This window comes from Magnolia sinica, chromosome 8, assembly GCF_029962835.1.
Source record: "Magnolia sinica isolate HGM2019 chromosome 8, MsV1, whole genome shotgun sequence".
NCBI classification, from domain to species: domain Eukaryota; kingdom Viridiplantae; phylum Streptophyta; class Magnoliopsida; order Magnoliales; family Magnoliaceae; genus Magnolia; species Magnolia sinica.
In genome coordinates, this window is record NC_080580.1 from 81,456,334 (window position 1) to 81,481,579 (window position 25,246).

At 39.6% G+C, this 25,246-nt stretch overlaps 1 protein-coding gene across 1 annotated transcript; it reads left to right on the forward strand.

The window, feature by feature from the left end:
- Positions 1-5,391: 5,391 nt before the first annotated feature.
- Positions 5,392-25,088, forward strand: LOC131253515 (amino acid transporter AVT6C-like). Its single transcript, XM_058254540.1, has 5 exons — positions 5,392-5,794; positions 8,651-8,803; positions 19,654-19,857; positions 21,983-22,451; positions 24,860-25,088. The coding sequence occupies exons 1-5, from the start codon at positions 5,425-5,427 to the stop codon at positions 24,984-24,986; spliced, it is 1,323 nt and encodes a 440-aa protein (XP_058110523.1). The 5' UTR covers positions 5,392-5,424; the 3' UTR covers positions 24,987-25,088.
- The last annotated feature ends 158 nt before the right edge of the window (positions 25,089-25,246 follow it).

Consider the following 25,246-nt stretch of genomic DNA (forward strand, 5'->3'; position numbering starts at 1 on the left):
AGAATATGTTATAAGAAATGACCATTTAGTGCTTAACATAAAGGATGAGCCTATGTCATTTAGTGAAGTAATATTTTTTAAAGACTTTACTTTTTGAAAAAAGGGCATTAATGTTAAAATGGACGGTGTGGATATGTTATACACATCACAGTGGAGTTCACAAATGCAAGTCAGCTTTTTCGGACTAATTTTCGAGAAGAAAATGCATTTGCAATTTCAAACAGGGGGAAAAGGTATTAATGACCTTTTTCAAGGGTATTTTCCAATTCCCTCAAAATCAAACAGGCCCTTAACATCAATATATCATCTTCACGTTCAGCAGATGGATGTGAAGACTACATTCCTAAATAATGAACTCAATGAAAAAATATATATGAAACAAGTAGAAAGATTCGTTCTTTCAAAAAATAAAAATAAAATATATAAATTTGTTAAATCGTTACACGCATTAAAACAAGTAGCAAAACAATATCATGAAAAGTTTTACTTCAATGTGCTATCTTTTGATTTCATGCATAATGTAATTAATAAGCACATATATTCTAAAATAGGTAATGACTGCAATATCATAATATATCTGTATTTAATGATATGTTAATCATAAGTAATAATATCAATGATGTGACTAAAATAAAGAGGTTTATATCTTTTACATTCAAATGAAGAATTTTGAAAAAGTTGATACTATTTTAAGTAATAAAGTTAGACATTATAGTGTAGGATACACAATCTTATTATATTAAGAAGCTACTAAACAAGTTTAATAATTTAAAAACTAAATAAGTAAATATCTCATTTGATCTAAGTATCATACTTATAACAAATATTAGAAGAGTGGTCTCACAACTTGAATATGTGAGTATTATAGGTAATCTCATGAATGCAAGGCAGTGCACAAGATCCAATATAGCATTTGTAGTGAGTAAACTAAGCAGATTTAGAAATACTCTTAGGGCATGTTTGTTTTTAAGAGTGTGGTGAATTTACAGCGAAAACAACCAAATGACTATGCCTATTCTACTTAGAGTTTTCAGCTTATTATAATGATATACTGATGCGAATTGGATATTGAGTGTGGGGGACAATAAATCCACTACAAGATCGGTATTTGACTTAAGAAGTGTAGCGATTTCTTGAGGATCTAAGAAACAAACCTGTATAATACACTTGACGATGGAGTCTGAGTTCATAGCTTTAGCTGTAATAAGCAAATAAGTTGAGTGACTGAGGGATCTGTTACTAGAAATCCTATTTTGTTTAAAGTTTATATTGATAATATCACTTCATTGTGATAGTAAAGTTACTTTAGCACGAGCTTATGGTGATGCATATAATGAAAAGTCTAGACACATTAGTATGAGACATGATTATGCAAGGTAATTGACTCAAGATAGAATAATTGTGATTACTTATGTGAAGCTAAGTAATAACTTAGCTAATTATTTCACAAAAAAAAAAAAAAAAACCTCTTACAAGACAAATGACAGGGACTATGGATGTAGGTCAAAACTCTTTAATTAAAATATCCCTCAGTGATAGAAATCCAACATAACATTAGTAAATCATTAGTTCTTGAGCTCAATAGGTAAAAATAAGTCACTGATGCATGATAAATTTTACCACTAAAATTAATAAAAATCTTATATAAGAGGAACAATACTAATTATTACAGATAGAAGGTCGAGTCGTAGAACTCTTAATGAAATCCACTTCTAAAGACAAGTGTTTAAATTGTAATAGGACACTAGAAAGACTTCATCTATGTAAGTATAAAGGTGGTTCCGTCTCTCATGTGAGTTACAATTTCTCTCGAGATCGCTAATGAAACATGATATGCATATGTCCATTAAAAGTGTTAAGTGAGTTAAATATTAGGAATCTCATATATGTAGATGTGATTATGTGTGGTTTTTTTTTTAAAACTATATTATTAAAGCATAACTTGTTCAAAGCATATTTTTACAAGAAATTTCGATGGGACTTTGAGAAGTTACATTAAAGAATGGTTCAAATTGAAAATACATTTCTATATACATAAGAACAATATCGCTTTTCCGTTAGAAAATTCTATTATATTTAATCAAGTGGGAGATTGTTGAGATTTTATTTCTATTGAGATTTGTTTAATAAAATAATAAAAATGTTAGTCATTACACGTACATTTTTCTATACTTTTATTTAAAGGTATTTAAATTACTATTTTGTGCTCTAAAACTTTATTTACAAAAGTGAAACTCTTCGAAAATTTTTAGTTCCACATTGTTTGAAGTAAAAAAGCTAAAGGCTTTATAAGCTTTAAGCTCGCTAGTACTCTTATTTGAAAATTGTAGAGAGAAGAAGGCTAAACTGCGTTTTCCAGTGTGGATTATTGGAACGTATGAATGCTCATGCTTGCGCTGGTGAGGTTGTAGAAGCAATGAGGCAGTAGAGGCATTAGTAGTGCACTTTATACTTTGCATATAGCACAAGTGTGCTACTGTGAACCAATGCGATCTAATGTGACTAGGCTAAGCCGTTGTTAAATCGGCCGTAGCAAGTAAGTTCATCGTTGATCAATCATTTTAATGATCAACCAGTAGAAATCAGATGTTGCGCCGATCAACTAGTAGAAATCAATCTTTGCGATGTTCGGTTGACAAAATTTGACTGTTGCGAAGTTTTGATTGACAAAATCTGACCATTGCATCTTTTAAGTATGAGAAACAATTGGTTTGGCTGATTTGAAATAAGTTACGTACCTTCATTAATGGACAAAACCATTTTGAACGATTATAGAAATGATTGTTCAGAAAAGTCTCTTTTTAAAAATGTACAACTTTTCTTCTCATTAAAATCCTGTATAAATCAAGGATTAATCATATATTCCATTGCTTTTTTCAGATAGAGAAATTTTCTATTGAGAATCTCTATCATTCTTTGTCTGTTAGTACTAAAAGTGAGTTATCTATTTACAAAACACAAGTAAATCATAATTGTAAAACTGCATATTGAGTTTATATCTTAGTTTTCTTCATGGTTGTGCATTTAGAACCATCTAAGCTTGTCATATCTTAATGACAATTCACTATCAATTTAACAATGATCTCATACCAATGAGAGAAGGTAAACAACATTTTAATAAAAGTTTATCGCTAGCAATTCGACAACGATATTGTGAATAATAATATGAAAAACATAGGTAACTATTAATTTGTTTTTTGTTTTAATTTATTTTGCTTTCCATTGTTTATTTTTCTAACAAGGATTTCTCGTCCGGCTACCTAATTAAATACAAAAATGTAATTGTGCTGCGAGTCAAAGTGCACGTGGAAAGAGAAAAACTTTTATACTCTAGAGGAGGGTAATGGATGATACGCAAGCACTTAGAAATTACAAATTACTTAAATAAAGCATACATGGAACATTATAATCCAACCGTCCAAATCATGTTTACCAGTTTAGATATATTATACTAAAAATTATACTTATTTTCTTTTCTGAATTTCAGATTGTAATTGACGGTTAAAAGTAAAAAAATATTCAATAGCCCTACTAACAGAGACAAGTGCGCACGAATCTGAGGTTAGGATTGTTGGACCAGTATAAGTTTTGGATGGTAATTTAGAACCGTAGCTTCTAAAGATTTTAGTCGGTTTCTCTTAAGTTAATGTATGCCACGTGTATCATTTCCAAGTGCCTGTGTATCAAGCGTCATACGCAGCTAGAGTATCAAATAACTCCCCATGCGGAAAACCGGAAAAGGTGAAAATCCATTTTCAGTGTTTGTTGGACCACCATTCCATTGGATACATTCCATACATATGATCACAGCGTGTGGGATCCAGACCGTCCATCACTTATACCCCACAGTGAACACTTACTGTCGTAGAAATTAAGCAACTCCCTCATCAGATGCCCCATATTATATACATGTGTGGACCATCTGATGAACTGACCTGACAGATTTCTTGTCAAAGCAGATTTATAGTGGGGCTAGTAGCCTCATGAACGACAAGGATCTCATACACGAGCACAAAAAGATCTCACACGTGTACCTAATCTCCTAACGATGCTTCTCGGATATTGCAAGCCTATCCGTAGAAGTCGCTGAATATAATTGTTTCCCAGTATTTTATTGTAGCGGTGATCATACAGCCCGCTGTATGCCAACTTATCATACAACCTTATGTTTCCTGCTAACATATCATTTTCTTAGTCATCCGTACCAATCAAACGGTGGATCCAACGACAAAATTCATATTCTACAAAACGAGGCTGGTTTATTATCATTATCATTTGGACCACATTGTTGGAATCAATGTACAGTGGACGATCTGATCGAACATATATATGTAGCCTACCCAATAAGTGGACTATCCTGTTTTTGGTATTAGGTAATTTTCATGATGAGGTCTACCATTTTAACGATGCGGATTTCCTTTATAAGTGAAATATTAGCAGGAAAGATGAGGCTGCATGATAAGTTAGCTACAGTCCGCTGCAAGTGAACCGTTTCCGTTTTTTTTCCTCTCAATTATGGTACTCCCGCACATTGGCATTATTAGCAGCGGATTACGTCCTGCCCCCGCCTGGACAATAATCCGTCCAGGCAGGGCTCCGTGGGGCCCACCGTAATTTATGGGCTTTATCTACGCTGTCCATCAATTTTTACATATTTTTTTAGAACATGAAAATTGAGTTACAAAAAAGCTTCAATTGGACCACACGGTTAGGATTGAAGTCTCACCATTAAAACTTCTTGTGAGTGGTAGAAGTTTTGAATCAATATGGTATTTATTTTTTACCCTTCATCTAGCTCTTTGTGACCTTATTAACAGGTTGGATGGAAAATAAACATCATGGTGGACCCTAGGAAGGTTTCAATGATGAGTTTCATAATCACCGCTGCTTGCTGTGGTGCGGTCAACTTTAGCATTGGTCCTTTCTAATTTTTATACCCATAATCTAAAATGATATGAAAAAATGGATGGACGGTGTGGATAAAACCTATACATCACGGTGGGCCCTTAGAACCACTGTCTGGACGCATTATGCATGTAATGCATCCGGACGGTGGTAGGTGGCAATTCGCTTGCACTCGCAACTACTCAAATAGCTTGTTGTTAGCAACATTCCATGTGGCAACAGCATCCTGACCGTCCAAAAGTCTAGCCCTACTATAAATATCACCTGCTGCAAAAATCAGCCTGACCCACTTACCAACTGGGCCAGACGTATGGTTGTATATACTTATTCTCCAAGATGTGGCCCATCTCATGTGCAGACTGGACTGATTTTTTCATAAGTTATTCCTCATGGTGGGGCTGATATTTTGGACGGGTTTGATTTTTTTAAGCTAGCTGGAGAATAAAGGGTCTCATGTTTGTAAGACCTCTTTATAAAGTGTCTCGTGAACATTTCCTGTGGCCCTTTGCAACCGTTCAAATGAAGCTGGAGAAAGCAGCCGGAGCATTCCCTCCTCTTCTCCCAGCCGTCCAATCGGGGGCCAGCGATGGAGGTTCGATGTACGGGGCGGTTTTCAACCTCTCGACGAGCATGGTCGGCGCCGGGATTATGTCGATACCGGCCACGCTCAAGGTCCTGGGTGTGGGGCCCGCCCTTATCCTCATCGCCTTCATTGCTTACACGTGTGAAGTCTCATCGGGTTTCCTCTTGAGGCACACGCGATCCGGCGGGTCGTCGACTTATGCTGGCGTCATGGCGGAATCGTTCGGGCGATCTGGATCGTTGGCGCTGCAGACGTGTATCATGATCAGTAACATGGGATGCATGATCATTTATCTGATTATAATCGGTCCGTTCATCTACTCTTCTTTATGGTTTTTTTTTTTTTTTACTAACATGGCTTCTCATGCTGGTGATGAGTGGGCCACTGCCTACTGATTGGGTGGACGCGGATTTCCTGCAAAAGTTACCGTGCAAGGATGCTAGTTGGGTCCCACCGTCATGTTTTTGAGAAATCCACACCGTACATCCGTTTTTTGAGATCATTTTAGTATGTGTTACAAAAAATTAGATGGACCCAAAACTCAAGTGATTCACACGGGAAAGAAATTCCTACCGTTGAAACCTTCCTGGGCTCCAACTCGATCTTTATATGCCATCTAAACCGTTTATAAGGTCATTCACAATGGGATGAAGTGAGAAAACCAAAAATATAGCCTGGTACAAAACTTTTATGGCCATAAGAATGCTTCAACGGTGCTCACTGAATCACCACTGTTTAGTCTCTTGTAGCCCACTTGAGTTTTTGATTCACCTCATTTTCTTTTGTATGTGCTAAAATGAGCTCCCAAAACGGATGGACGGGGTGGATTTCTCACAAACATCTCAGTGGGCCCCACCCAGCATCCTTGCGCAGGAACTTCCTTTAGCAGGAAATCCGATTGCGTAGAAGACTTGGCGAGTCGGACTGACTCGATCCAGTCCTGAGTCGAGTCATGACTCATCCTATCAGACTGAGTTGAGCTTTTTTATAGGGGTGACTCGTGGCTAGGAACCGGATGAGAGTCATTCGAATCTGAGTTGATTCACACTAGTCGAATCCGACTCGGCAATCATCGCCGTTCTCATGTGGTGGGCCCATTCTTATCTCACATGAGATGGACCGGAGTAATCTACAACGCCTGTTTTACGCAGCTGCTAGGATCTCACACACATGTAAATCCACTCTGTCTATAAGATGAAAACCATTATTTTAACCGTACATACGAAAGATCAAACTGATAAAGCACTATGATGGGCTACACCAATGAGGAATGTATGAAAATGCTCTTAAAACCTCTAAATTCAAACAGTGTGGCCCACCTGCTATTTGGATCAGGCCAATTTTTATTTTTTTCATCTCGTCCTGGCGTGTTACACCTCATTAATGGGTTTGATGAAAGATAAACACCATGGTGGTCCAGCACACACACCTATGGTTGAGTTGTGGCTCTCGGCAATTTTCCCCGCTAGGATGGGATTTAATGGACGGAGTGGGTTTTATATGTACGACATGGTGGGCCCCACAGAACAGGTGCTGCGGGATTCCGGTCCACATGAGAAGGGAGTGGATTAGAATTTAAATGATACTCGGGTAACACCCACTAAGGTGTTACCCTTATCATGTGGGGCCCAACTTGATGAATTTGTTGTCTATCCATACCGTCCATCCGTTTTTAAAGATAATTTAGGATACAGAGTCAAAAATTAAGCAGATACATATCTCAGGTAGACCACACCATTGAAGATACTGGTGAATGACCATTAAAAACATTTTGTGGGCCACAAAAGATTTGGATCAATACAATATTATTATTTTCACTCCAACCAAGCCTTTTTGACCTTATAAACGTGTTGGATGGAAAAATAAACGTTACTTTGGGCCCTAGAAAGTTTTTGATGGTGAGGGTTCAATCAACACTATTTTCTGTGGTGTGGTCGACCTAAGAATTGGATCGAATTAATATTTAGGAATACGTACTAGAATGTGCTGTAAAAACGGATGGACGGCGTGGATATATAGGTCCCCACGGTAACAAGTACTCTTGCCCCGGTAATACCTAACCCACTTCCACATGAGAAATGAGTGGATCGCATCCGATTCGCCGCAGATTAGGAAACTTTTCTACGTGGCCACAAGAAATATGGATTTGTTACCCGTGACTAGGAGATTAAATTACGACAATACCCTTGCTTCTTGAGAAGTACTTTGATACTCTGGCAGAGTGTGATGGATGATATACAGGTGGTTAGAAATTGCATACATGGCATACAATTAATACAAACTAACTGTTCAAATTATGGGCAATAGTTTAAATGTTTCATGTATAAAATATTTCTGTTATCCTATCATCAAACTATTAGATTGTTGGATATTTATTGATCTTATTTCAAATAACAAGCGTCCATGAATCAGAGGCTAGGATTTTTCGATCAATCTAATTTTATTACAGTGTTAATGAAGAAAGTTGTTTCACAATTTAGTCGGTTTATTTTGATTTAATATATGCGAACTATACCATTTCAACATGCCTGCATATCAAGCCTAGTATGCAGCCAGAGTATGAATTAAGTCCCATTACTTCCTTTTGCTCCCACCTATTCCCACGCGCGTGCAAGGCAGTCACACCGATTGGCCACCAAATGTGCCACCGTGGCAAACAGGTACAATATCCAAGCCATCCAATTGGTGGGCCAGGTCGCATAAAAATCTTCTCCCAGTTTAAAAACTGGTCGATTGAACGAGCCATAAAATTTTATCGACCGTACATTTATTTCGTAAAATGTGGTCCACCTGACTAGTGGACCAACCTAACTCTTGGGCCAGGGAATCTACATAGCGTTACACCTCTGATGGATCGATACGATCACACATGTTACCATGATGGCTTATGGAAAAGTAGGTTCTATGAACAATTTGAACCATCCATTGTCTTTTGCCGATGGTTCTGAAAGTTACTTTGATCAGATGATCCTAACCATCCATTCCATGACACGGAAGATGGATGAGTAATATAAATGAAGCCCAACTTTCTAAACGGATGGGATTTTCGCAGCTAATGAAGTATGCTTTCAACCCAATGGACTGTCCACATGCTCTTAGGCAACTAGGACGACTATAACATCATATTTAACACATTTTTCTTTTGATTATTTGTTATTTCAGGGGACGTGCTTTGTGGGACCCAATCCGAGGGAACCGTCCATTTGGGGGTTTTGCAGGAATGGCTTGGGGTCCACTGGTGGACCACACGAGCTTGTGTACTCCTCCTCGTAGCGCTCTTTGTTATGCTTCCTCTCATCTTGCTAAAACGTGTAGGTAAGTGTATTTTAATGATCTACCAGGCGACAACAGTTGCAAGTGTGGCCCACTTGTCTCTACTCTCTGATGCTGACTGGACGGTGATAAGGCTGTCAAAAAAAAAAAAAAAAGAAAAAGGGAGAAAAAAGTTAGATACTCTAGCAGAGTGTGATGGATGATACGCATGCACTTAGAAATTACTTAGAAATTGCACACGTGGTACATAAGTATTCAAATTAGACCGTCTAAATTATGATATGCAGTGTAGATGTTTCATCAACCAAAATTTAAGGTAATTTGATTATCTGCTTATCGGATTAGTGGACATTTATTGAACGGTTAAAAATGAAAAAGAATCCGACGCCCCTATTCCACAAAGTGTCCACGAATCAGAGATTAGGATCGTGAATAGGAAATTGGGATTTGTGATTTTCGGACATGGGTTTCACAATTTAGCCGGTTTTGTTTGTTAATATTTGTCACGCATACAATATTTGAGCGCCTGAGTATCAAGTGTCATACGCACCCGGTGTATCATTTACTCCACCTGCGTATAACACTGCATGAGAGAAAATGCAAAGGGAACACAAATCCCAGGTGGACCACGTTACAAGAAACAGTGGAATTTAAATGCCCACTATTAATTAAAACTTCCTACAGCCATACGTAATGTTTATTTGCCATTGAGAAATTTGCGACTGTACGACCCATTTATGGCCCATTTAGGAAACTACGCCCACCTCATTTTCCTTTGCGAGAATACGCCCCAGCTGTACGGAAGGCTTGCCAAAGGTCGAAAATGCCCCTGCTTGTTCCTTCAAGCGGATATGTGGTGCTCGAAGACGAGCGCTGACACTCCTCGAACTCCGAGTTGTACGAACGGTTCAAAAGATATCAGAGTTACATGGGCCCCACAGTTACGTATTTATTATATCCACAACGTTCATCCATAGTTCGAGATCATTTCGGAGCATTATCCAAAAAAAAAAAAAAATCCTATCCAAAGATCAACCGGACCACACCACAAAGAGCAATGGGAAAATTGATTTTAACCATTAAATATTTTGTAGGGCCCACCATAACATTTATTTTCCATCCAATATATTCATAATGTCACGAAGACCTGGATGAAGAGGAAAAACAAATTTTGTAATGATCCAAAACCCTAAAAGGGTTTCAATGGTAGACGTTCAATCTTCCACTGCCTTTTACAGTGTGGTCCACTTGATAGCTAAATCTATCTTATTTTTCTTCCCAAGCGTTAGTACGAGTTCGCCAAATAGATGGATGGTTTGGATATAACACATACCTCATAAAAGGACCACAAAGGTGGTGGGGATTATAACAGGAAAAAAAAGAGCTGGTATCTATGGCTACAGATTATAACCGTAGAGATAACCACAGCCAATGCTTTTTCAATATGTCCTCTACTATACATCGAAGGTCTTTCGATATATACTTCGATATATCGAATGTCTTTCGATTAATCGGAAAAGGTCCAAAATTGTCCAGCAACTTTACATAAAAAATCCTGCAATTTTCGATTAATCGAAGTGTATTCGATATGTATTGAAGATATAACTACAGATTATAGCTGTAGCCATAACTGCAATTCGTAAAAGTCTATGCAATTTTTTTATTTTTTTATTTTTTATTTTTTATTTTTTATATGGAGAACTTTATTCTACCTACAATTTTCTCTAATACATATTTATATAAATATGTATATATAAGCATATTAAAAAAAATTCTCTCTTTTTTTATTTTATTTCTCTGTTCATTTAACAAGAATATCTTCTAAACCAAAATTAGTTACTTGATGTACCCTATATGATTTTGGGGTAGGAGAAGATACTTTCGCCAACTAACCTACTTATTTTCCAAGATTCCATCAGGTCGATGGTCGAAAATCCATTTCATTCACGTTGCGGTCAATTTCAATCAGATCGTGGTCATTTCCATGCATTTCACCGTCAATTCCCTCCACTTCACGGACAATTCCATGCATTTCACGGTCATCCCAAACTATTTCATGTTGATTCACGGTCGTTTGAGGCATTTCGTGGTCAATTCCCTTCACTTCACGATCATTTGCATGCATTTCGCTCTCAAGCTCCAAACCATGATCATTCCTATGCACTTCACGGTCATCCCAAACAATTCCGTGTTGATTCACGGTCGTTTCGAGGTATTCGCGGTCAATTTCCTTCACTTCACGGAATTGTTTGGGATGACCATGAAGTGCATGAGAATGATCATGAATTGATACGATTTGAGCGCGAAATGCATGCAAATGACCGTGAAGTGAAGGGAATTGACCGCGAAATGCCTCGAAACGACCATGAATCAACACGAAATTGTTTGGGACGACCATGAAATGCATGGGAATGATCATGGCTTGAAGCGATTTGAGCGTGAAATGCATGCAACTGACCGTGAAGTGAAGGGAATTGACCGCGAAATGCCTCGAAATGACCGTGAATCAACATGGAATTGTTTGGGACGACCGTGAAATGCATGGGAATGATCATGGTTTGAAGTGATTGACCGTAAAATGCATGCAAATGATCGTCAAGTGAAGGGAATTGACCGCGAAATGCCTCAAAACGACCGTGAATCAACACGGAATTGTTTGGGATGACTGTGAAATGCATAGGAATGATCATGGTTTGAAGCGATTTAACCACAAAATGCATGTAAATGACCGTGCAACTTAAAAGACTAGAAGAAGCACACTATGAACACAACTTGGATAACATGGAGTGTGTACCGACATGGGTGTGTAATGCATGAGAATGATCATGATTTGAAGCAATTTGACCGCGAAATGCATGCAAATGATCGTGGAGTGAAGGGAATTGACTGCGAAATGCCTCGAAACGACCATGAATTAACACGAAATTGTTTGGGATGACCGTGAAATGCATGAGAATGATCATGGTTTGAAGCAATTTGACCGCGAAATGCATGCAAATGACCGTGAAGTGAAGGGAATTGACCGTGAAATGCATGGAAATGATCATGGTTTGAAGCGATTTGACCGCGAAATGCATGCAACTGACCGTGGAGTGAAGCGAATTGACCGCGAAATGCCTCGAAATGACCGTGAATCAACACGGAATTGTTTGGAATGACCGTGAAATGCATGGGAATGATCATGGTTTGAAGCGAATTGACCGCGAAATGCATGCAAATGACCGTGAAGTGAAGCGAATTGACCGCGAAATGCCTCGAAACGACCGTGAATCAACACGGAATTGTTTGGGACGACCGTGAAGTGCATGAGAATGATCATGGTTTGAAGCGAATTGACCGCGAAATGCATGCAACTGACCGTGGAGTGAAGGGAATTGACCGCGAAATGCCTCGAAACGACCGTGAATCAACACAGAATTGTTTGGAATGACCGTGAAATGTATGGGAATGATCATGGTTTGAAGCGAATTGACCGCGAAATGCATGCAAATGACCATGAAGTGAAGCGAATTGACCGCGAAATGCCTCGAAACGACCGTGAATCAACACGGAATTGTTTGGGACGACCGTGAAGTGCATGGGAATGATCATGGTTTGAAGCGAATTGACCGCGAAATGCATGCAACTGACCGTGAAGTGAAGCGAATTGACCGCGAAATGCATCGAAACGACCGTGAATCAACACGGAATTGTTTGGAATGACCGTGAAATGCATGGGAATGATCATGGTTTGAAGCGAATTGACCGCGAAATGCATGCAACTGACCGTGGAGTGAAGGGAATTGACCGCGAAATGCCTCGAAACGACCGTGAATCAACACGGAATTGTTTGGGATGACCACGAAATGCATGAGAATGATCATGGTTTGAAGCGATTTGACCACGAAATGCATGCAAATGACCGTGAAGTGAAGGGAATTGACCGCGAAATGCCTCGAAACGACCGTGAATCAACACGAAATTGTTTGGGATGACTGTGAAATGCATGGGAATGATCATGGTTTGAAGCGATTTGACCGCGAAATGCATGCAAATGACCGTGGAGTGAAGGGAATTGACCGCGAAATGCCTCGAAACGACAGTGAATCAACACGGAATTGTTTGGAATGACCGTGAAATGCATGGGAATGATCATGGTTTGAAGCGATTTGACCGCAAAATGCATGCAAATGATCGTGAAGTGAGGGAAATTGACCGCGAAATGCCTCGAAATGACCGTGAATCAACATGGAATTGTTTGGGACGACCGTGAAGTGCATGGGAATGATCATGGTTTGAAGCGAATTGACCGTGAAATGCATGCAACTGACCGTGGAGTGAAGGGAATTGACCGCGAAATGCCTCGAAACGACCGTGAATCAACACGGAATTGTTTGGGATGACCGTGAAGTGCATGGGAATGATCATGGTTTGAAGCGATTTGACCGCGAAATGCATGCAAATGACCGTGGAGTGAAGGGAATTGACCGCGAAATGCCTCGAAACGACCGTGAATCAACACGGAATTGTTTGGGATGACCGCGAAATGCATGGGAATGATCATGGTTTGAAGCGATTTGACCGCGAAATGCATGCAAATGACCGTGGAGTGAAGGGAATTGACCGCGAAATGCCTCGAAACGACCATGAATCAACACGGAATTGTTTGGGATGACCGCGAAATGCATGGGAATGATCATGGTTTGAAGCGATTTGACCGCGAAATGCATGCAAATGACCGTGAAGTGAAGGGAATTGACCGCGAAATGCCTCGAAACGACCGTGAATCAACACGGAATTGTTTGGGATGACCACGAAATGCATGGGAATGATCATGGTTTGAAGCGAATTGACCGCGAAATGCATGCAAATGACCGTGAAGTGAAGGGTATTGACCGCGAAATGCCTCGAAACGACCGTGAATCAACACGGAATTGTTTGGGATGACTGTGAAATGCATGGGAATGATCATGGTTTGAAGCGATTTGACCGCAAAATGCATGCAAATGACCATGCAACTTAAGAGACTAGAAGAAGCACACTATGAACACAACTTGAAAAACATGGAGTGTGTACCGACATGGGTGTGTACTAACAAGCTAACCTAAAAAAGTAAAACAAAAAAAATATATAAAAAAATAAAAAAACACATTAGAAAAAAAACAGAAAAATTACACTTCGATATATCGAATAGAACACGATATATCGAAACTCTTCGATATAATCGAAACCTAATCGATTAATGGTAGAGTAAGTTGTCGATTATATCGAAATCTAGTCGATATAATATTAGTAAGTCATCCTTACAACCGACCGATATATCGACTATTATTCGATTGATCGAAAATAGTCACACACTGTCCAGCAACAAAATACTTTTTAAATTGTATTATCAATATAATCGAGTAGATGTCGATATATCGAGGTATCGATATATCGACTAGATTTAGATATATCTAAAATTGTCAGAAAATGTCCAGCGTTGAACTACTTTTTTAGTGTAATTATCGATTATATCTCCGATATTTCGATATATCGAAGTAAGTATATATCGAGTAAATATCGATATATCGAAAATGTACCTCAATGGTCCAGCAACCAGAATCTTATTGACTGGGGAAGGGTTTCAAGTGGAGGAGATGGGCCACCATTCGCTGATCGAGAAGCTCGATTTAAAAGAAGAAGGGGGAGGAGATGGTGATGGAATCGAGGGTATGTTGTTGTATGGGTCAATTGAGAATGATTGTCCATCATCATCTGGTAAAGAATCTCTATTGATCGAAGTGCTCAAAGAAGGATATGATAATGGACTGGAGGATGTGATATTGCATCTGGTAAACAATTCTGTGTTGATTCACGGTCGTTTCGAGGCATTTCGCGGTCAATCCCCCTCACTTCACGGTCATTTGCATGCATTTCGCGGTCAAATCGCTTCAAACCATGATCATTCCTATGCATTTCGCGGTCATCCCAAACAATTCCGTGTTGATTCACGGTCGTTTCGAGGCATTTCGCGGTCAATTCCCTTCACTTCACGGTCATTTGCATGCATTTCGCGGTCAAATCGCTTCAAACCATGATCATTCCTATGCATTTCGCGGTCAAATCGCTTCAAACCATGATCATTCCCATGCACTTCACGGTCGTCCCAAACAATTCCGTGTTGATTCACGGTCATTTCGAGGCATTTCGCGGTCAATTCCCTTCACTTCACGGTCATTTGCATGCATTTCGCGGTCAATTTGCTTCAAACCATGATCATTCCCATGCACTTCACGGTCGTCCCAAACAATTCCGTGTTGATTCACGGTCGTTTCGAGGCATTTCGCGGTCAATTCCCTTCACTCCACGGTCAGTTGCATGCATTTCGCGATCAAATCGCTTCAAACCATGATCATTCCCATGCATTTCGCGGTCATCCCAAACAATTCCGTGTTGATTCACGGTCGTTTCGAGGCATTTCGCGGTCAATTCCCTTCACTTCACGGTCATTTGCATGCATTTCGCGGTCAATTCACTTCAAACCATGATCATTCCCATGCATTTCATGGTCATTCCAAACAATTTCGTGTTGATTCACGGTCGTTTCGAGGCATTTCGCGGTCAATTCCCTTCACTCCACGGTCATTTGCATGCATTTCGCGGTCAAATCGCTTCAAACCATGATCATTCCCATGCATTTCGCGGTCATCCCAAACAATTTCGTGTTGATTCACGGTCGTTTCGAGGCATTTCGCGGTCAATTCGCTTCACTTCACGGTCATTTGCATGCATTTCGCGGTCAAATCGCTTCAAACCATGATCATTCCCATGCATTTCACGGTCATTCCAAACAATTCCGTGTTGATTCACGGTCGTTTCGAGGCATTTCGCGGTCAATTCCCTTCACTCCACTGTCATTTGCATGCATTTCGCGATCAAATCGCTTCAAACCATGATCATTCCCATGCATTTCGCGGTCATCCCAAACAATTCCGTGTTGATTCACGGTCGTTTCGAGGCATTTCGCGGTCAATTCCCTTCACTCCACGGTCAGTTGCATGCATTTCGTGGTCAATTCGCTTCAAACCATGATCATTCCCATGCATTTCACTGTCATCCCAAACAATTTCGTGTTGATTCACGGTCGTTTCGAGGCATTTCGCGGTCAATTCCATTCACTCCACGGTCAGTTGCATGCATTTCGCGGTCAATTCGCTTCAAACCATGATCATTCCCATGCATTTCACTGTCATCCCAAACAATTCCGTGTTGATTCACAGTCGTTTCGAGGCATTTCGCGGTCAATTCGCTTCACTCCACGGTCAGTTGCATGCATTTCGTGGTCAATTCGCTTCAAACCATGATCATTCCCATGCACTTCACGGTCATCCCAAACAATTCCGTGTTGATTCACGGTCGTTTCGAGGCATTTCGCGGTCAATTCCCTTCACTTCACGGTCATTTGCATGCATTTCGCGGTCAATTCGCTTCAAACCATGATCATTCCCATGCATTTCATGGTCATTCCAAACAATTCCGTGTTGATTCACGGTCGTTTCGAGGCATTTCGCGGTCAATTCCCTTCACTTCACAGTCATTTGCATGCATTTCGCAGTCAAATCGCTTCAAACCATGATCATTCCCGTGCATTTCGCGATCATTCCAAACAATTCCGTGTTGATCACGGTCGTTTCGAGGCATTTTGTGGTCAATTCCCTTCACTTCACGGTCATTTGCATACATTTCGCAGTCAATTCGTTTCAAACCATGATCATTCCCATGCATTTCATGGTCATCCCAAACAATTTCGTGTTGATTCACGGTCGTTTTGAGACATTTCGCGGTCAATTCCCTTCACTTGACTATCATTTGCATGCATTTTACGGACAATCACTTCATTCCATGATCATTCCCTTGCATTTCACGGTCGTCCCAAACTATTCCATGTTGTTTCACGGTCATTTCGAGGCATTTTGCGGTCAATTCCCTTCACTTCACGGCCGATTGCATGCATTTCGCGCTCAAATCGCTTCAAGCCATGATCATTCCCATGCATTTCATGGTCGTCCCAAACAATTTCGTGTTGATTAACGGTCGTTTGGGGGCAATTAGCGGTCAATTTCCTTCACTTCACGGTCATTTGCATGCAGTTCGCGCTCAAATCGCATCAATTCTTGATCATTCCCATGCACTTCATGGTCATCCCAAACAATTCCATGAAGTGAAGGGAATTGACCGCGAAATGCCTCGAAACGACCGTGAATCAACACGGAATTGTTTGGGATGACCGTGAAGTGCATGGGAATGATCATGGTTTGAAGCGATTTGAGCGCGAAATGCATGCAAATGATCGTGAAGTGAAGGGAATTGACCGCAAAATGCCTTGAAACGGCCGTGAATCAACCTGAAATAGTTTGGGATGACCGTGAAATGCATGGAATTATCCGTGAAGTGGAGGGAATTGACGGTGAAATGCATGAAAATGACCACGAACTGATTGAAATTGACCGCAAAGTGAATGAAATGGATTTTCGACCATCGACCTGATGGAATCTTGGAAAATAACTAGGTTAGTTGGCTAAAGTATCTTCTCCTACCCCAAAATCATATAGGGTACATCAAGTAACTAATTTTGGTTTATAAGATATTCTTGTTGAATGAATAGAGAAATAAATGAAAAAAAGAGAGAATTTTTTTTATATGCTTATATATACATATTGATATAAATATGTATTAGAGAAAATTGTAGGTAGAATAAAGTTCTCCATGAAAAAAGTAAAAAGTAAAAAATAAAAAAATTTACATAGACGGGTATGCATAGACTTTTACAGACTACAGTTATGGCTACAGCTATAATCTGTAGCTATATCTTCGATACATATCGAATACACTTCGATTAATCGAAAATTGCAGGATTTTTTATGCAAAGTTGCTGGACAGTTTTGGACCTTTTCCGATTAATCGAAAGACATTCGATATATCGAAGTACACATCGAAAGACCTTCGATGTATAGTAGAGGACATTAAAAAAGCATTGGCTGCGGTTATCTCTACGGTTATAATCCGTAGCCATAGATACCAGCTCTTTTTTTCCCCTGTTGTAATCCCCACCGCCGTTGTGGATCCTTTTATGAGGTATGTGGTATATCCAAACTGTCCATCTATTTGGTGAACTCGTACTAATGCTTGGGAAGAAAAATAATATAGATTTAGCTATCAAGTGGACTACACCTTAGTAAGGAGGCAGTGGTGATTGAACGCTCTACCATTGAAACCCTTTCGTGGGTCACAAGTTTTGGATCATTATAAAATTTGTTTTTCCTCTTCGTCCAAGTCTTTGTGACATTATGAATATATTGGATGGAAAATAAATGTTATGGTGGCCCCTACAAAATTTTTAACCGTTAAAATCAATTTTCCGTTTGTTTTTTGTGGTGTGGTCCAATTGATCTTTGGATAGGATTTGTTTTTTTATAATGCTCCGAAATGATCTCAAACTATGGATGAACGTTGTGGATATAATAAATACGTCACCGTGGGGCCATTTAACTCGATATCTTTTGAACCGTTCGTATAACTCGGAGTTCGAGGAGTGTCTGCACTTGTTAAGCAATCCTAACCATCCAGTTTATAGTTATAAATTGGATGGTTGGAGCTAAACTAGTTCGTGCTGTTATGGTGATTTTGAGAAGTTGTGCTCCATCCATTGGGTGGAGAATTGGGCGGTCCAAATTTCGGTACAACTATGGTAGTGTATGGACGCGGATTTCCTGTGAAAGCCTTTCGCATGAAGTTCCTGCACAAGGTTTCTGTGTGGGGCCTACTTAGATGTTTGTGAGAAATCAATCCCTCTATCCGTTTTTGAAGCTCATTTCATGATGTTAGACAAAAAATGAGGAGGATCCAAAACTCAAGTGAGCCACACGAGAGGAAATAGTGAAGATTTAGTGGCCACCGTTGAAACATTTATATGGACATAAAAGTTTTGTAACAGTATAATTTTATAGTGTTTTCACTTTATCTGAGTGAAAATGACCTTATAAACGGTTTAGATGGCATATAAACGTTGGGCATTCCTTTTCCCACTGTTTCATCTCCTATTGCCCACTTGAGTTTTGGATCCTCCTCATTTTTGGTATCATGTCTTAAAATGAGGTCGAAAAATAGATGGACGGATTTGATTTCTCACAAACATCACAATAGGCCTCACCCAGAATCCTTGCGCAGGAACTTCCTGCGAAAGGCTTTCGCAGGAAGTCCGCGTCCGTAGTGTATGGTGGAAGAGGCATTTCCATTTGTTAAACATGCGGTGAACGGTAGGTAAAAGTGGAGACTTTTCATTTCAACCGTCCAATCGTAGTTCACCAATCCTATAGCCAGCTAATTAAGTGATAGTATTTACTGCGGAATGATATATCATTCGTCACAGTCTGCCAGAGTACCAAAGTTTTTCCCTAGGGGAGTAATTAACATGGTTGATGGTCTGCTACCTGCATCTTTATTCACTGTACAACTGCTTTCTATTCTTGAATGTGGGGGCTATTGTTATTTAATCCATCCATTGATCAGTTTTATTTGAAACTTGATGAAGGTTATTATGAAAAGATAATATACCGAAAGATCCTAGAGAGAAATCTTGGGACTTCATCCAATTGAATGTGAGCCGTTATGTTTCTCTCATCTTAACCATCTGTTGGCTGAAATCTAAAAGTTAAGATCACTCTATCCTAGAGCATTTTGGGATATAATCATCTATGGTGGAAGAAAACATAACAATGGCCTGTGACCGCCGAACCAGCAACATGGGAGGTACCTTGACCATGAGGCTCACCTGATGTATGCCCAACAGACAATTAATCATAAATAATTAAAATGACCATACTACCCTTGCAGCTCCATTGCATGATATGATCTGTATTTCATTAGTGCAGACTCCTTGAGGTTCACGTCTGCAATATCTGTTCTTCTTGCTGTGGTTTTTCTCATTATAAGCTCGGCCATGGCGCTGTCGGCCCTGTTCCAAGGGACGGCGGAAAGCCCGCGATGGCTACCGGACTTATCCGGTGACATCTCCTTTCTCGATCTCTTTACTGCGGTCCCGGTCATCGTAACGGCATTCACCTTCCATTTCAACGGTAAGGATCATATGTACTTTCAACGTGATAATTCTTTTATCATTTATATGAACTTCAACAGCCATTTTGTTCTTCGTCCAAAAAAAGGCTTCTCCCGTTATTTTTTGTAATTTTTCATTTTATAAGGTTGTCCATCAGAAAAAGTTGACAAACCAATCAGCTTCGTATCTCTACTGAGCCCGGTCAATGATGACTTATATTTTTGTTTGGCCTCAATCCCTTTATCTCATAGCCTAGCCCCACATCTCATTGCTTCTTGAGGAAAATTAACTAATTGATCTAAAAGCTTAAATTGATAAAGCATAGCGAATCAATACCTTTATCTCATAGTTCAGCCCCACATCTCATAGGATAGGACATCGGGCTACTCTCAATAACCCACTTTACATGGGGTTCTACTTCAAACAGGCAGAGCCCACCTCACACGAACTACTCACCTTACACGGGCTGCCCACCCCAAGTGTGCCCATGCATTAATTTCTTTGGGGGTCACTGATCAGATGGATAAGATCGTATGATCCATATGTATTTTCAACCATTTTCCGTGAATGGAACGAATAATTAAATGAACGGTTCCAATTAATACATAACCATGCTATGTGTACCGTCGGTTCCTCTAGCTCTATTGTGCCATTAGTTTTACGCTAGAGAGGGAAAAACACCCTTCAGTAATTGTAACCATAGGTTAATGACCCATGAAATGAATAGGCTAATTCACTTTTGGCCAAAAAGTTCAAATCACGGATCTAGGCAGTGTATCATGTGGGTTCACCTTTTCTTCCTCAAACTATTTATCTTCAACCTTATCATAATTAGACTACTGATCTTCAATATCCTTCGAATCAGACAATTAAATTTTGACATCAATTCAATCAAACCATTTATCTTTAACATGGGCTCAATCAGATCATTGATCATTAATATTAGCATAATCAAACCATTTATTTTTAATTTTAGCTTAATTAAACTGTTCATCTTTCAAGTCTGTCTAATACAACCTTCATCTTAGATAAGAACCCAAATCAGCCGTTGATCTTTGAGCTTGATTGAACATTCATCTCCAATATCAGCCCAATCAAATCTTCAATATCCACCTAACTCGATAGTTGACCCATAATACCAACCTAATGAAATTAGGCCTTTTAGCTTTAACATCGATGTAGGACGAGGTTCCTAATCCATATGGATCGGAGGAAGCCCAAGGAGAAATCGACAAAAAATAACATAATTTGACTATGGTTGATGGGTTAAAATTCTTCCAAAAATTTCAAATTGCTTGCTCGTTGATTTTCTGTCAATTTAGACAGGTTAAAATATTGTTCTAGATTGCTTGCTGGCTGATTTCTTCTAATTAGGCAGGTTGACAAATCTTGTTGACAGGTTAAAAATTATAGAATTTCTGGTTTAAATCTCTGGGCACTTTTTGGTTATTTCGACATGTTGAGTCAATAAGTTAATGGGTGATGGAATTTTGCATATGATATTATTTTCTTATTTAATTAGTACTCTTTTATTATGATTTTAGAGTTTGTTTAGAGTTATTTAAATGTATTAAATTCATTTTTATGATAATCTATCAATTAAAAACTTCTTATAAATTTTATTTCTTCTCATAAATTCAAGATTTTCTCTTATAAATTCAAGGTATTGATCGATTGAGAAAGATGCTGATCGACCTCATCACATCCTCCCCTTCATCAAATATCAATCCAACTAGACCCTTCATCTTTATTATAATCTCATCGAACTATTTAGCTTCAAGATCAGATCATTCATCTTTGATATTATCCTAATTAAACTATTTATTTCATATTTCAGCAATTAGATTATTCATTTTCAACATCGATCTAATTCGAAAATTGATATTTAATTTTAGACTAATCAATCATTCATTTTTTATATCAGTTAAAGTAGACCATTGATTTTCAATATCGGTTGATTCAGAGTATTTGGTTTCGGGTTCTAATGAAGCCTTCGTTTTCAATATTGATCCAATCGAACCAATGAATGAAAAAGACTAGACCATTTTATGGGCCCACCTATGTTAACGGTTCAAAGGTTTAGCCAAATTATCATTACATTGTATCTTTTTCCATATGCTCACATGCCCATTGCATGCATGCAGTCCATCCCATCCAAGCCGAGCTACTTAATCCTTCCGACATGACAATGGCCGTCCGGATTTCCTTAGTCGTATGTTCGGCCATCTACATTGCCGTTGGATTCTTCGGATACCTCCTCTTCGGCGAATCAACCATGTCGGACATACTCTCGAATTTCGACCATAGGTCCAGTGATGGTCCACTGGGTCTGGTTCTCGACGACACGGTCCGGTTAAGTTATGCAGTCCATATAATGCTGGTCTATCCTCTCCTCAATTACTCTCTGAGGATTAATGTGGATGGGCTTATATTTCCCAAATCGCGTCCGTTGGCTTCGGACATCACTCGGTTCGTTGTGCTCACGGGTTTTCTACTTGGATTAGTCTACCTGGCGGCGATAGTGTTCCCGAACATATGGTCACTCTTCCAATTTCTTGGGTCCACATCGACGGTCTGTGTTGCATTCATTTTCCCAGCTGCCATTGTTTTAAGGTAAGTTTTTTTGTTGCATGTTATAATATTTCCAGCAAAATCTGAATATAAATAGTTCCAAGCACTTATCACTTATAGTGCCTTTAGTTGCATTGGGATTAGAGCGGTACATGAGTTGAATTTAGTCGAGCTTGGCACATCTCGACTTGGTTCGGCCAGTAACTAACCCCAACTCAAACTCAGCTTGGCTCAGTTCAGTCAGCAGCTCGGGCTAATTCGAATCGAGTTCGAGCCTATGAGACATTTTCTCAAACACATAAATTGCACATTCAATTTCTCATAGTATGCAAAACAAGACTCGGTTCAGTCAGCAGCTCGGGCTAATTCGAATCGAGTTCGAGCCTATGAGACATTTTCTCAAACACATAAATTGCACATTCAATTTCTCATAGTATGCAAAACAATAACAACAATTTATAGGTATTTCATTAAACACTCAGCGGGCAACATCAAAATCAATATATGAGGGTAGTTTTATCATGCAAAGTTTTTTTTTTTAGTAGTGATTTGTTTTGTATACATACCTTCCTTACCACCAGTTGATCCCGCGGAGAATGTTTGTACCCGAAACAACACTTCCTTGAGTCATTTCATCAAACACTTGGTGAGCAACGTCAATATCAAAACAACTGAGTCACCGAACTCATTCGATTTGAGTCGATTTGAGTTGCGGTTCGATCCGAGTTGATTCAAGCTCAAACTAGGCTCGAAATTTTTTTGAGCTCCAAAACTCTGCTCTACTTGGCTCAAACTCAGCTTCAAACCGAGTCAAATCAAGCTTTTTGGAGTCGAGTCTAGCGAGTCAACCGAGCTAATTCGGTTCGTGTACAGCTCTATTGGGATACACAGAAGTAGGGATCAATTCATCTGGAAAGTCTATTGGGTCCAAAACACGTCATGGGCTACTTTGCAAAAATTATAATGATTGTAGAGAATTTTGTAAGCAACCCATTGATGGTTACTCAAATGGATGGTTCAGATTGTTGATTGGATTTAATTTTCCATAAACAATTATGAATGTCCATTTTCTGGGCTGTTGATGGGGTGATTAGAACTGAGCGTTTGCTGGACCCAATGGACTGTCAAGATCGATCCCTGCACAGAATATGGGGTCATTTATCTGAAAAAGCCATGATCAAATGCAAATTGTCCACACTTATTATATGATGTCCTGAGATGCCCATGCATTCATGATCATGGTGGACCATTTAATATGAATGGTCCACGGTTGATTGCATTTTAACTTAAAATAGCTTTGATGGGATTATCAGAACCATCAGATTAAGGATATGGAATACCCATAATCGGATGGCTCTTATCATGAACGGTCTTGGTTGTTGTTGGTAGGCCCGTGTCAGGACCCGACTAAGGTTGTTGTTGGGTTTGGTTGGACACTGGTAGTCGGGTCCTGGACGTTCTAGTTTCGGGCACGAAATTGAATTTGGAATGGGCTTGGATCCAGACATACGTCCAGGTCCACGTTAGAGACATGCCTACTGTGTCATTTTAGTACCGGGCTGTTGTGGGGCCCACGAGATGTATTCACAAAATCCAAACCGTCCATCAGATGTGTCACCTCATGTTACTCCTTGGGTCAAAAATCATCCTGATCGAAAAACTCACATAGGCCACACCACAGGAAATTTTTGAGAGGGGATACTCATCGTGGATTTGGGTGGGTCCCTCCGTGCTGTGTATATGGAATCTACACCATTCCGACCCTTCATCTGGCATGGATGCTGGATCAGACAAAAAATCGTGCGGTTCTACAACTCAGGCACACGTCCCCTCCCAACTGTTTCACTGTTCTCTGGTCCACCTAATTCATGAATTCAGCTGATTTTGAGATATAAGAGTAACATGATAGGGGCATATTTGATGGATGGGTTGGATGTCGTTCAGACATCGCATGGGCTCCCAACTAGAGCTTGAGGACCCACATCGCATGAACCTCATTAGCAAAGGATCAACGGGTACCCGACCGGAGACCCGGTTCCTCTGCAAGTCCTTGAAAGATTAGCTCTATTCATCTGCTTATAAACTATCCATGACTGGGACCGACCATGTTGTTTATGCCATCCAACCCATGCATTAAGTGGACCACACTGTGATGATGAAATGCCCTAAAAATCAGACCCATCCAATCACTAATTGGGCCACACCATAGAAAACAATTAACATCCACCCAAAAAACCTCCAAATTCACATCATAGCCCTACATTGTTAGATTTGGGGCCTCATCTTTCATGGTAGGTGACCCATGTGGACAGTTTGGGCTGGATGCATACACACAATACAGTGGGCCCACACACAACCCATGTAGAATAAGGATGGATGCATCAGGTATCCATTGACAAATGACTAAATTACCTTCTGATACATGTTGTTTTTGTGTTTTTGGATGGCAGAGATGTAGATGGGACATCAACAAGGAAGGATAGAATTTTTGCAGCAATAATGATAATTCTGGCTGTAATAGCAAGTTCTCTTGCCATCACTACCAACATCATCAACTTAATTACACCCAAAACCTGATCCCCCTTTTTCCTATTCTGCCCTTTCTCTGTATCATTGAATTTTTAATTTTTGTGATAATTATATAATAATATAGATGAGGTGGAAAGGGTAGTTTAGTCATTTTGTACTTGTATGGCTAAGATGTGGAGCTTGGTGATCCAATCTAAGGATGGTAATGGGTCCGGTAGTGCCTGATCCGTTTAATAAACGAGCCAAGAATTTAAGCCCGAGTCCCACCTGTGATCCATTACCTTGTGGAACCTAACCCATTTAATTGT

Excerpts from the sequence above, each read along its gene's own strand:
- LOC131253515 (XM_058254540.1), top strand. The coding sequence starts at position 5,425 with ATGAAGCTGGAGAAAGCAGCCGGAGCATTCCCTCCTCTTCTCCCAGCC. Across the intron at positions 5,795-8,650 it reads CATTTATCTGATTATAATCG|GGGACGTGCTTTGTGGGACC; the intron begins GTCCGTTCATCT and ends TTGTTATTTCAG. Across the intron at positions 8,804-19,653 it reads CATCTTGCTAAAACGTGTAG|ACTCCTTGAGGTTCACGTCT; the intron begins GTAAGTGTATTT and ends TCATTAGTGCAG.